Source organism: Suricata suricatta, chromosome 3, assembly GCF_006229205.1.
Source record: "Suricata suricatta isolate VVHF042 chromosome 3, meerkat_22Aug2017_6uvM2_HiC, whole genome shotgun sequence".
Lineage (NCBI taxonomy): Eukaryota > Metazoa > Chordata > Mammalia > Carnivora > Herpestidae > Suricata > Suricata suricatta.
Window position 1 is genome coordinate 148,130,803 of NC_043702.1, and position 15,088 is coordinate 148,145,890.

The window sequence follows — 15,088 nt, forward strand, 5'->3', positions numbered from 1 at the left end:
CAGGGAAGGCCGCTTTCGGAAACCCAGGAGCACTGTGGTGGGGTAGGAAGAGCATCACCCTGGGGCTTACGAGACCTAATTCTCCCTGCCATTAACTTGTTCTGTGATCCTAGCTAACTTTATCCAGCTTTAGAGGTCTCCTCCCTTGTAAACTGATACCCAGCGCAGGAAGAGGAAAGTACCTTTCCTTCATGGGGTGTGTGGAAATGCATGGGCTGTTTTCAAGGGTCACAACAACGGGGATGTTTTTGATGGTCACACACTATGGAGGGATGGACACTGACAACCCCGCAGCAAACGGCCAGTCCCGTCCTCTGTGCCGATCAGTCCCTTCCCCCACTAACATGGGGTGCTCTCTGGATGCCTTCTGCCCCGAACTCAGTTCTTTTTTATTTTTATTTTTATTTTATTTTTTTTATGTCTTTTATTTATTTTTGAGAGACAGAGAGAGACAGCGCAAGCAGGGGAGGGTCAGAGAGAGGGAGACACAGAATCTGAAGGAGGCTCCAGGCTCTGAGCTAGCTGCCAGCACAGAGCCCGACACGGGGCTCAAACCCACGAACTGTGAGATCATGACCTGAGCCGAAGCCAGCTGCTTAACCGACTGAGCCACCCAGGCACCCCACCGAGCTCAGTTCTGCAAGCAACTCATGCCTCGTATACAGCTCACCCTCATTTCTGTCCCAGGAAGCCGGCCCGGTTTAGCTGATGCCCCTTCCGCGCCCCTGTTTCAGTCTTGAGTCTGGACACACGCTTTTAATTGGGATAGTGGCTGAGTAAACTCCTCCAGGGCCCAGACCTTTCCTTGTGCTTTGCCTCCGTCCTTGGCGATGCCTAGCACTGTGTCAGGTACACTACAGCCAGTCAGGAAATAATGACCTGTCAGGCTGGAAGGGACCTCAGTATTGGCTCAGTTGAGCCAGGTTCCCTGATTCCAGATGCTAGGTTCTTTCCTTTTTACCCTGTCACCTGCCTCTCTTGTTAACAGAGAATTCAGCAAGTATTCTCTGAGCACCAGATGGTCCCTGTGGCAGGCAGCCTAGCTACCGGCCCTTTCCAGGGAGAAGGAACCCCTCCCTCCTTGGGCTATTTCTACACTGGCTTGTCCTGCTCCCCACCAGCCCCCAAACTGTCTCCCAACTTGGAGGGAAATGTGCCGGGCCAGGACTGGGAAGGGTTATTGCTTCAGGATGTTAGAGCAGCCCATCAGGCCCCAACCAAAGGCTGTCACTCTGAAATGAAAAAGCTTCAGTGACTGAGTCATTAAGCATCTGACTTCGGCTCAGGTCATGATCTCACAGTTCATGGGTTCGAGCCCCAGGTCGGGCTCTGTGCTGACAGCTTGGAGCCTAAAGCCTCCTTCAGATTCTGTGTCTCCCTCTCTCTCTCTCTGCCCCTCTCTGACTCATGCTCTGTTTATCTCTGTCTCAGTGACAAATAAACATAAAAAAATTGAAATGAAAAGGCCAAAGAGAAACATAAAGTTTTCCTGTAGTTGTCTGAGGGATCCTTCAGAGGAAGGCCTCGCTTTGACCTTTTCTGGAGGATGCTGAATTAAGAGACGAGGGAACGCTGTTAGTGACAGGTCTCATGGATTGTGCACCAGATTGGCACTAAGCACTGACTAGGTTCTTTATAGAGGGTATGCCCTCAAAGAGCAGTAGGAGAAACTCAAATCAGATGTCAGGAGGAACTCCCTAAGAGCAAGGGTTGTCAGCTCCAGGAGGAGAATCTGGGAAAGGCTGCATCATCTATCTGCGTCTATACTGCGTTCCTTGGATGTTTCTTGCACACTCCTACTTGCCAGGTGCCCCACTAGGATTGGAGGACACACAGAGAACTAAGATGAAGTCCTTGCCTTGAAGAGGCTCATAGTCAAATCGGTCATTATGTACTAGTCATTATAATTCAGCTAGAAGAGTGTAATATTAATAAGGCATATTTATTAAGCACTATGTGTTACATTCAGTAATTTGTATAATTCCCACTACAAGTAGTGCGAGGCAAGTACTCTTGTTATCCCCCTTTCACAGATGGGAGAATGGAGGCTTAGAGATGTCAAGGGGCATGACCAGGATCATGCAGCTAATTAGCCTCGTACTGAGGTAATAATGAAGGTGGGGGCAGTGCTAGGAGCATGGTAGGAGCTCAGAAATTATCACTGAGGGAGCGTGGACAAAATCTCCTAGGCACACAGCGGGCACCACACCAGCTCTGCCTGCAGGGGTTGGGCAAGCCCTCATCAGGGAATGACCTCGGGGTGTGGTCATGCCCAGGAACAGGCCCTCGCCGCCTCCTGGTCTCTCTAACTGCCCTTACCCAGCTGCAGAGATGGGCAACCTTAGCCCACAGAGGAGATGGTGCAAAAGGCGGCCCAGCTCGCTGGGCATCTTGTTCAGCCAGGTGGGGACAGTCGTCCCAGGGCTGACGCAGCAGAACCCAGGGACTTTGCCTTTCTCTGTTTCTTCTCCCGAAGGAAAAATGCAAACAGAACAAATTTGCCAGCACCCTTGGGTATCAGCCAGATCGCTGGAGGGTAGGGTGGGGTCGGGGGGAGGGGAGGGTCTCCTGTGACCCTACGCCCCTCCAGTTTCTGGTCTTGCGGCTCTCTGTCCCCCAGTTCCCTAGCATCCTCCCTCTTATCAAACCCTGTTCCTTGTCTCCCTGGTGACACTGCCTCACCCAGCTTCCTTGGGTGGTCTGGTTACCTCACAGGGTAAAGCTCTGAGAACATTTTCCTAACGTGCAGCCAGAAACTTCCACTTCTGTGCCCAGGGCTGCCCCTCACTTCTCTCCTCTCCCTCCCCCTCCTGCCAGCCTTTCCCACTGACCTTCTCCTGCTCACCCCCCACCCCATGGCTATGTCCAGCTACTAAACATATATGCCCTCTGCGCACTGCAAGAAAACTTCTCAATGGGTGTGTATCCCATCCTCTGAATCCCCGGCAATTTGACTGAGAAAAGCAATTTGCAAGGCTCCGTGCAAAATGAAAACGTGGTGCCTCTTTGTCCAAAATGTATTAAGGACTTCAAAATGACAACAGGAGAAAATGGAACTGAGCCGGGCCCCTCTGAGTGTGGGCGTCTGTGTGACTACACAGGTCACACGCCCGCACAAGTCACACACCCAGGAAGCCGGTCCTGTCGAGAACCAGAGTGCATGAATGTGTGGGCATGCGTGTGTATTTGTCATAGCAACAGGATGATAGTAGTGGAGCAGGCGTTGGGTACCTCATTCAGCCACAAGTTAGACCCCCAAACGCCATCACTGAGCAAACTGTGCCCCTTCTTGGGGCCAGGAGATAGACCAGAGAAGGGACCTGAAGTCGAGAGAAGGAACCGGGCTTGCCAGGGGTCACAGCCAAGGAAGGCTTTCCAACCATAGGAGTGAGACGTGAGTGAGGCCCTTTGTTTCTCCCAAGGAATATCTTTTTAATTATTTTTATTTAAAACATTTTTAAACATTTATTCATTTTTGAGAGATGGAGAGAGACAGAGCATGAATGGGAGGGAGACACAGAATCTGAAGCAGGCTTCAGGCTCCAAGCTGTCAGTACAGAGTCTGATGCGGGACTTGAACATACAGACTGCAAAATCATAACCTGAGCCAAAGTCGGAAGCTTAACTGACTGAGCCACCTAGGTGCCCCTTTTATTTATCTTTAAACATTTTTAAAGTTTTTTTTTTTAAATTTTTAATGGGGATGGGTAGGGGCCAAGAGAGAGGGAGAGAGAGAGAAAGAGATAGAGAGAGAGAATCCCAAGCAGGCTCTATGCTGTCAGTGCAGACCCCAATGTGGGGCTTGATCTCACGACCCTGGGATCATGACCTGAGCCCAGATCAAGAGTTGGATGGTTGGGGTGCCTGGGTGGCTCAGTCAGTTAAGCATCTGACTTTGGGTCAGGTCATGATCTCATGGTCGTGGGTTTGAGCCCTGTGTCGGGCTCTGTGCTCACAGCTAGCTCAGAGCCTGAAGCCTGTCTTTGGATTCTGCGTCTCCCCCTCTCTCTGACCCTCCCCGGCTCATGCTGTCTCTCTCTCAAAGATAAAAATAAAACATTAAAATAAATTAAAAAAAAAAGAGTCGGCTGCTTGACCGACTGAGCCACCCAGGCATCCCAAGACTTCCTATCTTTATAATGTGCAATGTTCTGAGAAAGTTTATGTCTCTTAACAGTACAATACTCTAATGTGCACATGCACAGATAGACACGTGTGTCCTCACACATGACGTGCGCATGCCCAGCACCCTACAAGATAAGCACATCCAAGAGCTCATGAGCCCAATACATGCCCCCACCCTTGTAGATACTTACAAGTTCATACAGCTGAGCAAATGCAGCCACAGCCAAACCCTAGGCACCCTCACGATCAGCTGCCCTCTTACTTCCCCCAGGTCCAAGCATGGCCTGAACGTGTTCTCTGGCTTGCACAAGGACAGCTGAGTCCCCAGGAAAGTCACAGCTCAGAACCACTGCTTCACAACACAGCCCCTGTGGTCAGAGTTCCTGCATGCTGGCTCCCTCCCGGAGACAGCCCAGGAGCCCCTCCACCCCCCCCCCAAAGCCAAGCAGGGCCCAGTGCCTCTTGCCAGGGCCCTTTGCTGTTCCCAAGGCTTATGGCATCAGCTTGGAGTATTTCAGCTTTGAAACTTGCCTTGCACCTCTCTCTCTCTCAGCTCCCTACATTACTCTTCTTTCCCCTTTCCTGGGCACCAGCCTCATCCTTTGCCTTCTGAGATAGGGCCAGATCTGAATGGAGCTTCCCCCGCCCCAGGAACCCCCCTCCTGCCCCCGCCCCAACCCTCCCTCCGCCCCCCCCTCCTCCTTACAGAGCCCTGCAGCTGGGCTGTGCGTTGTTCTGGGCAGGATGTGGGGGCGGGCACGGGGTGAGGCCCCCTCCTCCCCAGACGAGAACAATGAGGCCGCTAGTCAGGGTGGTGGGGCGGAGGGCGCGGGGTGGGTGCATGGAGCCACATCAGAGCCTCTGAGGTGCGGCCCCTGGAGGGACAGCTGAGTGATGAGGCCTGAGTCACATGCCCCGCGTGCTCCTTGAACCCCCGCTCCCTCCTGTGGAGACACGTCCAGAAATGCACAGGGTAAATATTTAGAGGTAATCGTTTTTGTGGCACCCTGTGCCTCACTGCCTGGCTGAGAAGGAGCCAGGCCTGGGATGCAAGGGGGAGGCGTCCAGTCCGATGCAGTTTCCGTGGGCCTGGCCGTTCTTTCCCCCGCCACGGTCTGGCACACCCGAGTCTTCACCTCTCCGCCGGAACCCTAGGCTGGCGGAGCCTGGAAATTCCCTGAGAACGAAACTCTGACATAAAATCCATCAAAGAACCCTCTTGGTTCTGCTCCTTACAGTGGCCATCGGCACCCCGGCAACACCTTCTGCCTAGCCCTCTAGCTGGACGGGGCTGGCCCTCCTGTCCCCATGTGGAGCGGAGAGCGAGCTGCGGACGAGAAGCCGACCGGAGTTCAGCATGCCGGGTCCTTGGCTCTACCCTGAACAGAATGTCTTCCTTCAGAGGACATGGCGTCCGGAGTCCAGGCTTTATCTAAGATACAGCATTTGAGACTAAACAGTCTTTTTATAGATTGGAACTCGGCTCCCAAGCACGCATTGCCCCACCATCTCCAGCCTGCTTTTCTGAGCAGGAGCAGAAAGCACACTCCTTTCAGGGAAGAAAATGGAGACACTCAGGTTTGACAGCAAAAGTGCATTCCTACGGAAGGGAGAAAGCAGGGGAAGGCCTGGGGGCGGTACCCAGCAACGTGGTGGTCTGCTTTGGGCCCACATCTTTACCCCTCCGGGAGGGTGCTGGCAGAACTGAGAAGCAGCTGGTAAGAGTTTGAAATAGGATGGAACCCAAATGTGAGACACACACATGTATTCTGACATTTTTGTTCAGCCAGGCACAAACTGAGGAGGAAATGCTAACAGAGCAGGACCAACAAATAAGGCATCAACTCCTTCCCACCTACCCCCCCATCCCCACCTACCCTCCTTCACCTACTCCCCCATCCTCTCCTACCCCCACCCCCACCTATCCCCCCACCCCACCACCTGGGGGGCACTGTTGGTTTAGGGCACTTGCCCACAGGTCACTGAAGGACAGACGGAGGGAAGCATATTAATTGTGTATGTACTATTTGTTAAACCTTACAAAGATCCTTAAAAGAATCCTAGGAGATTAGTTTAGGAGTTTAGGGGAATCCTATCCCATTTTTATGGGTGAGGAAACTGAGGGTCATAGTGGTTAAGAGCCCAAGATCTGATAGGTAAGTAGAGGAGAGAGTTGACCTCAGGGTCTTAAAAAGAATTTTTGAAATGTTTATTTATTTTTGAGAGAGAGGGAGAGTTAGCATGAGCACAAGCAGAGGAAGGGCAGAGAGGAGGGGCAGAGAGAGAAAGAAAGAATCCCAAGTATTAGGCTCCATGCTGTCGGAGAACTAGATGCAGTGCTAGAACTCACTTAGTGCAAGATGATGACCTGAGCCAAAGTCAGATGCTTAACCCACTGGGCCACCCAGGGGTCCCCACCTCAGGGCCTTTTGACTCCAAAGCTCAGTGCTTTTTCCTCTTTGTTTTCTTGAATGTGAAATGGAGATAACAATGGAATCTACCTTGGGGCTGCTGTGAGAATTACCTGGAATTATTTGGTTAAAGGTTAGCAAGCGCCTGACACAGTAGGCCTTGTTTGGACAGTGACCCTGAAGCCACTCACTGGATCTCTCAGATAATATGGGAAGGATGAACTGAGCCCAACTGGGGATCCATGGAGGGATCAGGACCTGCGTCCCATGGCTCAGGAATCTAGGCATCTTCTGGGATGTGCTCCAGGTCGGGTCCTCAGGCCAGAGAAAGGGAGGAGTGTGCGGGACAAAGCCAACGGGAAAGTGGCTGGCAGAGGACTCAGGGTAGCAAAACCCGCTGGCTCTGGGATTGAATAAAAGAATGACACCCTATGGCCATTGTAGGGCTGAGCACACCGGTGCGTGGATGTTGCATGGCTCTCCTCCGTAGATCGTAATGTCAGGAATCTCTGGGCTTCGGTTTCTTCCCTTTGGTTAAAAGAAGTCAGGAGATGTAATTTGTATTCAGAGACCCCTCCCTTTTGCTCTGAAACTCTGTGAGTTGTTTTTCGGATTCTCCCATTACAAGAAGGCCAGCCTCCTTCACAGGCCTAACGAGGGCAATTCCTGGGGGAGTCTGGCGGAGGAAGGAAAAAGGCAGAGGGCAAAACTGGAAATCATGGAGGGAATGCACATATGGACCTGGAAGGCCCGGCTCCCAGCCCAGTGCTCACACTCTTAAAGAATGCACCTGCTATGGCAGGCTAGCTTTGGAATTGGATGGCATGGGGTGTGTGTGTGTGTGTGTGTGTGTGTGTGTGTGTGTGTGTGTGTGTGTGTGTTAGGGGTGCTGTGGGAATGGTGGGGGCTCTCTGTGGGTGTCTGGAGCTGGACAGTGCAGGTTGGGGATGCTGGGCAGCTCACGGCTCCCTTTGCATTTTTTCTCCATTCAGAGACCTGAGCATGAACAACCTCACGGAGCTGCAGCCTGGCCTCTTCCACCACCTGCGCTTTCTGGAGGAGCTGTAAGTAGGTGTTTCCCAGGGCTGGGAGATGGAGCCTTGGGGCCACTGATAGCTGTAGGAGCCAGGTCTCCCCAGGAGGAGGGCTGGAACTCAAAGGAAAGGGGCTTGGGGAGCTGTTCTTGCCAGCAGGGTATTCAGCCGATGTCTGGGCCAGCTGTGGACCCTGGGTGCTGCTGTGGGACCACAGGGTAGGGGGACTCTGAAATCTAGCTCTGGTCCTCCCTGAAGTCAGCTCTAATTTGCCCCTTTCCTCCCTTCCTGTCAATGGTTGCATCTCTTCCCGGGGGTCATCTTTGACCTGCTCCCATCCCCCATGTCAGGCTACCGGCCACCCCCAAGAACCACCACCCCGGTGGTCCTTCCTCTGCAGCATCCCTCACCTTGACCCCTTCTTCACTATTCCCACTGCTACTGTCATAGGTGTCTACTCACAGCTGGAGGCTGCACCAGCCTCCCCACTGACGTCTCCTGCCTTCTTACAAACACACTCTGAACATCTTCAGGGTTCATCTCACCAGCTCAAGAACCTTCGCTGGCTCCCAATGCCCAAAGGATTTACCTATTTTTTTTTTTAGAAAGACAGTATGAGAGGAGGAGAGGGGCAGTGGGAGGGAGGGGGAGAGAGAGAGAGAGAGAGAGAGAGAGAGAGAATCTTAACCAGGCTCCAGGCTAAGCATGGAGCCTGACATGGGGCTTGATCTCACGACTCTGGTATCATGACCTGAGCAGAAGTGAAGAGTTGGATGTTCAACAGACTGAGCCACCCAGGCATCCCTAAAATATCCATTTCTTTCTCTTTTTTCTTAATGTTTATTTATTTTTGAGAGAGAGAGAGAGAGATGCAAGCAGGTGAGGGGCAGAGAGAGAAGGAGACAGAATCCAAAGCAGACTCCAGGCTCTGAGCTGTCAGCACAGAGCCTAATGCGGGGCCTGAACTCACGGACCATGAGATCATGACCTGAGCTGAAGTCAAACGCGTAACTGACTGAGCCACCCAGGGGCCCCTAAAGGATCCATTTCTAAGACTCTCCCCCAACCTGGCCTAAACCTTCCTGGCCAACTTTGCTCTATTGAGACCAGTCATGGCCACCACCCTGGTTTCCCCTCCTGCGTTCGAGCAGGAGATTCCCACTCCCACGTGGCAGGCCCACCATCTTTCCCTCCACTCAGGCACAAGCCATTCCTCTATTACTGCCAAACCCGAGGCCTGCTTCCTCCACAAAGCCAGCCCTCCCCCCACCCCATGAACACTTTCCTGCAGCTGTGGCTCTCCGTCTGCATAAATCTTCTCTTTGGTTAGAGTGCCCAGCCTGTCTGCCCGGGGAAGCCAGGTCACTCGACTCCCAGTCCTTGTATCCAGGCCAGCCCAGCCCCGTTCCTAACCTCCAATCCCTGCCCCCAGCCTACTTTTTCTTGGTTTTGCACCATTGTCAGTGTCAGCACAGAGCCCAATTCGGGGCTCGAATTCACCAAGCGTGAGATCATGACCTGAGCTGGAGTCAGACGCTTGACCGACTGAGCCACCCAGGTGCTTCTTATTTTGTTTTTTAAACAACAAATGCCAAATAACAAGATTCTTAATAGAGGCATATTTTAAAAAAGAAAAAAAAACCTCAGCTTCTGAGGTGTGTCAATATTGCCTGTGTATCTGCGGCCTCTCGGTAGGAACTGAGGTGCCAAATCACGCCATTGGGGACGTGGGAGCTCCCAAGGGCCTTCTGCGTCATCCACGGTGCAACTCTGTTCACTCCGCCGTGGGCATTAAGTATATTCTGTCACATTTGTCGTTTTAGAACCGGCGATCATCCCCATGACAGACGTGGAGACGCCTAATTAGGCCTGAATGTTAGGCTGAGTCCCAAACCCCATTCCCTAACCCTCCTGGACCAGTAGGGGTTAGCTGTGCCGTTGAGGTGCCCCCGTCTGTACCTAGCCCTCCCTTGGTGACGGGATGCAGTGCAATCCGGCGGGTGAGGGCAGAGGTGGGTAAGCCAGGTTAGCAGGGCAGGGGACACCGGACACTGTGGAGCCTGGACATGAATGAGGTCTGGGTGACAACACCACATTCCACCATTGCTTATCTCTGTCACCTTTAGGGGAAGGAACTTGACCTCTTTCAAAATTCCTCCTTTGAAATTTGGGGATAATGCTAGGCACCACGCAGGGTTACTGTGAGAAGTGAGAATGGGTGTGAAGTATTGAACACATTGTAGATCTCAATAAATGGCAGTCATCACCCCTGCTTTCCCCTCCCAAATCCCAAGGTGCTAAGCAGTCACCTCCGTGGGTTCCCTGCCAACGTCACTGATGTCACTGATGCTTTCCTGCTTTGCAGGCGGCTCTCAGGGAACCATCTCTCACACATCCCTGGACAAGCGTTCTCTGGCCTCTACAGCCTGAAAATCCTGTAAGTATAAGTGTCCCCGTGTTACACAGAGACGTGACCTGGAGAACCGTGGGCAAATGGAAGATTCGTAACCCAAATCTCAGTCCGTCACAAGCTTGCTGATTTCCTCATCTTTACTTTTCATTTTAATTGTGATTTCCATAGCTTTGCTTTCACCATTTTTATAACAAACCTTCTGATTTGTAAACAAACATTTAATTGCACCTGATAGTTATGGGAACCATACAGGGAAGTGAAGCATGTGTGTGCATGCACGTGTGTGCCCATGTGCATGTGCGTGCATGTGTGTATGTGTGCGGGTGTACATCATGTGTGTATGTGAGTGTGTGCATGTCCATATGTGTGTGATATGTGCATGTGTGTATGTGCGTGCATGTACATCATGTGTGTATGATTGTATGTGTGTGATGTGTGCATGCATGTGTGTGTGAATGTGCCCATGCGTGCACATGTGTATGTGCATGTATGTACGTCATGTGTGTGAGTGTATGCGTGTGTGTATGTGAGCATGGGTGTCTGCGTGTGTGTGTGTGTGTGTGTGTGTGTGTGTGTGTGTGTGAGTGATGTGAATAAAGGCCAGCAGTGTAGGTCTTTGCTCTCCCTGCGACTTCTCAGGCCAGGGGAGGAGGAATCCAGACGATTTCCTTGGCTGTTCTTCCTCCTGAGACCCAACCTTTCTCCGAAGCTACAGCTCTGAGTACCCATCCCCTCTATAAATACCTTGCTGCCTTCAGTTTTCAGTTTCCTTTCATCTTTCTTTTAAAGCAAAAGGAAACAGAGTTAGAGAGGACCTTATGTTATTTCGCTAACGTTCCCCCTTGCTACTGAACTGACAGTTCCTTTTAGAGAAGGGAAAGCTGGGGCACCTGGGTGGCTCAGTCCATTAAGCGTCCGACTTCGGCTCAGGTCATGATCTCACAGGGTTCGAACCCCTCATCAGGCTCTTCTGCTGACAGTTCAGAGCCTGGAGTCCGAGTCAGATTCTGTGTCTCCCTCTCTCTCTGTCCCTCCCCTGTTCACTCTGTCTCTGTCTCTCAAAATAAAATAAAGACATAAAAAAAATTTAGAGAAAGGAAAGCTGAGGCACCATCTCCTTCCATCGCAATCCATGGCTCACTTGGTCCCAACCAAGGCCGTCCCCTACAAGGCTCCCCTCATGTTCTTATGATGAGTGGGGAGGAAAGGATGTAGGGGAAAGTGGTTGCACAGAATCTGAAGGTGGTTATGGGGAGGGCACATCACCATAGGGACTGTTGAGGATCTGGAACGCTGATCCTGGAGAAATAGCATAAGCATTTGGAGCTTCCCTGTACTGGTGAGCCACTCCCCAGTTCTGCTACTCCCTCAGTCCTCACTTGACCTGCAGGTCTTCTTTGTACAGTTGAACAGGTTGTTTACTGCATAAGAACATCTGGCTGAATTGGGTGAGAAACTCAAATCCAGTCTTGTGCCTGGCTTGGAGCTATATCCACCTAGAAAAGAATATTTTTCTAATTTGCTGAGAGTTGTTTATGGGCTAGCAATGGCCCTGGCCCCTTGGCCTATGAGCCTCAGGGTTTTTGGTGATCACCAAATAGCCCATGGTCCATGGCTAAGCACTTTCTTCTTTTTTATGATGTTGGTCTCTGACACCTCTGGCCTTTAGCCTCTCTCTGGATCTGCCTCTGAGTCTCTGACTCCAGTCTTGTCCTTCCCTCACCTCTGCAATGCCCTTGGGTCCTCCAGCATCTCTCCCCAGCCTGTCTCCTCATCTCTACTGCCTTCCTCTTCTCCGTCTCAGACCTTGCTCTCCCTCCCTCTGCGTCTCTGTGCCCCACCCCTCACTTCTCCTTCTTCCGGCTTCTCCTCTCGGTCTGTCTTGTTCCCCATCAACATTGCTGCCCCGGGGTGTGGGGAGGCAGCCTGAACCAGACGCACAGTGCAGGCAGCCTGCTTGGTGGCATGTCTGTGCCCAGTGGCAGGCTCAGACCTGCAGCCAGGATTAGAGAGCGGGCTCTGTTTGCTGGGCCTTCAGAAGATGTGAGACTCCTGTCCCGTTCCTAAGACTCCGGCTTAGAGATGAGCCTCCTCTTTCTTCTTTGCCTGCATTAGGCAATAAATCAAAGCCTTGGAGAAACCACAAGACTCCCGCCCCCTTTCTGCAAACTGGCGCCCTTGGCTCAGTGAGCTGGGCGGCCAGGAGAGGCTGCTGGTTGGAGCCAGGGACAGCCAGACCTCCCACACCCCACTCTGCCATTGACCCCCGTGGTGCCCCTCCATGAAGACCCACCTGGTCCCCCAAAGCCTTTGCATCAGTGTTTTGCGTGCAGGGTTCTCTACGTTAGGGAGGAGTCGGGTGGTCTTGGAGCTCATTCTCTCACATTCTCTCACTCGAGGGCTTCAAAGCAGGGGACTCTTCCTGCGTCTGGGAGGAAGGGCTTTCCAATGTCTCATGTAGTTTCTCTTGCTGCAGTGTCCTTCCACTGCTCAATTTCCAGACCTGTAAGAAAAATAGAGCCATAAGGCCCACCATCAACATAATGATCTCTTTTTGTACCGAGATCAGCACTTAGCTGCTGCCCTGTCTTCTCTGAGTCTGGGGCTCTTACCCGAACTGGAGCTTCCTTTCTCTGAGGCCTGACTCTGCCTGCAGCTCACTCTGCCTCCTTCCTCTCAGAAGCAAAGGACAAAAAAGGGGGGATTCCCTCTCTGGTCTTCTCCTAAGTGACTGTGGCACATGCCTCCCTCCCCTCTCCCCACCGCAGCCCCACGCCCGACCCGAAGGTATTATTCTTGGATCCTCTCCTTCCTCTGCTGGTTTTCCAAGTCTTCAGCCCCACAGGCTCTGGTCACCAGGCTCACGTTGAGGGAGCCACCCTGCAGGGAGTTTCCAGCCTCACGCCTCTTCTCAGGGCTGGCAGTGGGATCGTGTGTCCTGTAGAGTTGTGAAGGGCAGACCCTGCTCCTGCCCGTCTCCACCATCTGAGGGGAGCATGGGGAGCACGGGGAGCATGGTGCCTGCTGCTGCACGTGTGTGGGAAAGTGCCTGCCCCTCCAAGGGCACCTGCCCTGTGTTTCCTGTCAGGGTGAGGGCACAGCTGAGGCCGGAGCGCCTGTGTCCTGACCCCCAGCCTCATAGGAGGCCCAGAGGAGGCTGGCATGCCCTAAATGGCTCCTACCTCACACTGAAGAGGCAGAAAGAGCAGAATGAGAGAGAGAGAGAAGAAGAGAGAGGGAGGGAGAGAGAAAGAAAGAGAGAGGGAAGAAGAAAGGGAGAGAAGAAGGGGGATAGACAGAGGAAAAAGGGAGGGGGAGAGGAAAGAAGAGAGGGAGGGAAGGAGGGAGGAAGGAGGAAAGGAAAGAGAGAAAGAGAGAAAGAAAGAGGGAGAGAGAAGGGAGAGAGGAAGGGGGAGATACGAAGAGAGAGAAAGAAGATAGAGAGGGAGGGAGAGAGAGCGGAAAGGTAAGGGAAAGAGGGAGAAAGAGAGAACAGAGGGAGAGGGAGGAGGAGAGAGAGAGAAGAACAGAGAGAGGGAGGGGGATAGAGAGGAAAGAGGGAGGAGGAGAGGAAGGGAAAGAGAGAGAGAGAGAGAGAGAACATGGTGTGTGTGCCCCAGCTGCCTCTTCTCTCACAAGTTTCTTCCCCACCCCCCCAGGCCCTCCCCATCCCCCTCCCCAGAGCTGCATGAGGCCTGGGCTTTGGTGTCTCTGCTGCTGAGGCCTTCACGCCTTCACCCTCTCTGTGTTAGGCTCGTCTGGGCCATCTATAAAGACTCCTGCTGGGCCTTGGTTGCTTCTCACCAGACCCAGACCTGGGAAACAGGAGGGGTTGACAGTTCAAGGACTTGCCTCCCCTCTATGCCCCCAAGAGGCTGGGCAAGAGACTTTTTCCAGACTCTCTACTCCTGGTTTGAGCCTCAAATCTCTGGGAGGCTGTGATTTGGGGTTCCTAGCTCCTGCCATGTTGCTAAAGATTGAGGCTGAAAAAGGGTGTTGGGCTGTCTCCAGGAGCTGAGGCTCAATCTCACCGGAAGCCCTGGCCTGTGGCCACAGAGGGGTAGGGAGGAGTGAGCCCCTCTCACGCCCCACCCCTGAGGACCGCACCCTGGGCTGGCCCCTAGTGTTGTTGCCTTCATGCTGTAGTGAGCAGTCTTTGGTTGCCATTGACTGTGCTTATTCTTCTGACAGCCATGCCTGGCCCAGAGTCAGGGCTCTGTTAGTGTTGATGAAGTGAATGAACTGACTTAGGGAGGAATGACTTGTGAGCTGTTTTGGGGGACCCTCCCCCCTTGGCTCATGGGAGAAGGCTGCTGGAGGCTCCAGGAAGATCCTCTGAGCCTTTCTTCTCCAGAGGTGGGGTCTACCGCCCTGGTCATGTCAAAAGACTGGATGTCAGGAAGTGGGTCTCATGAGCAGCAGATCCCAGGAGGGTGTCATGGAGGACACTCAGACTTCCTCTCCCTGGGCATCAGTTTTCTTACCTGTAACATGGGGATGTTGGATTACGTTTTCCAACATTTTTAGCTGCAGAAACTTAAAACACAAACACCTTGTGTGGAAGTCCTGAAAAATAAAACTGATGAGGAAGGGTATAAAGTGGATGAGGGGGGTGGGTAGACCCCAGGCTCCATCTTGCCTGCCCACCCCAGGGACCCCAAGGCCCCTCCACAGAACCCAAGGAAGGACCTTTGTCAACCCACTGGTGGATCACCTCTCCAGAATCTTTTGCTATTCACCCTCGTGGTTCCTGCCCCCAAATGCCTCTCAGGCCAGAGAGATGTTTCCCAGCAGCCCTGCCCAGGTGACCAGAGGAGCCGTCTAAGGGCTAGACTAATGGCTGCTCATTAGAGGCACCCTTGCAAAACGTATGCCTAATATCCCCTCACCCAGAGATTCTGCCCCAGAGATTAATCGGGCTGCAGTGTGGACCGAACACTGGGATTAAAAAAAACATTCCCAGGTGGCTCTAATGGGCAGCCAGGGTTGAGACCCAGTGCATTAGACAGACTCTGGCTTGTCAGGCAGGGCAGGGGCTAGTGAGAGACGCAGGGAAATGTGGTTACAAACGCAGTGGCCTAGGAGACAGGACACGGGCTTCAGGC

At 52.7% G+C, this 15,088-nt stretch overlaps 1 protein-coding gene across 1 annotated transcript in view; it reads left to right on the forward strand.

Moving 5' to 3' along the window:
• LGR6 (leucine rich repeat containing G protein-coupled receptor 6) overlaps window positions 1–15,088 on the forward strand; it is a 121,919-nt gene that overhangs the window by 20,640 nt on the left and 86,191 nt on the right. Inside the window, exons 2-3 of the mRNA XM_029933148.1 lie at window positions 7,529–7,600; window positions 9,936–10,007. Coding sequence (XP_029789008.1) covers window positions 7,529–7,600; window positions 9,936–10,007 — 144 coding nt within the window. The remainder of the gene's footprint in view (window positions 1–7,528; window positions 7,601–9,935; window positions 10,008–15,088) is intronic.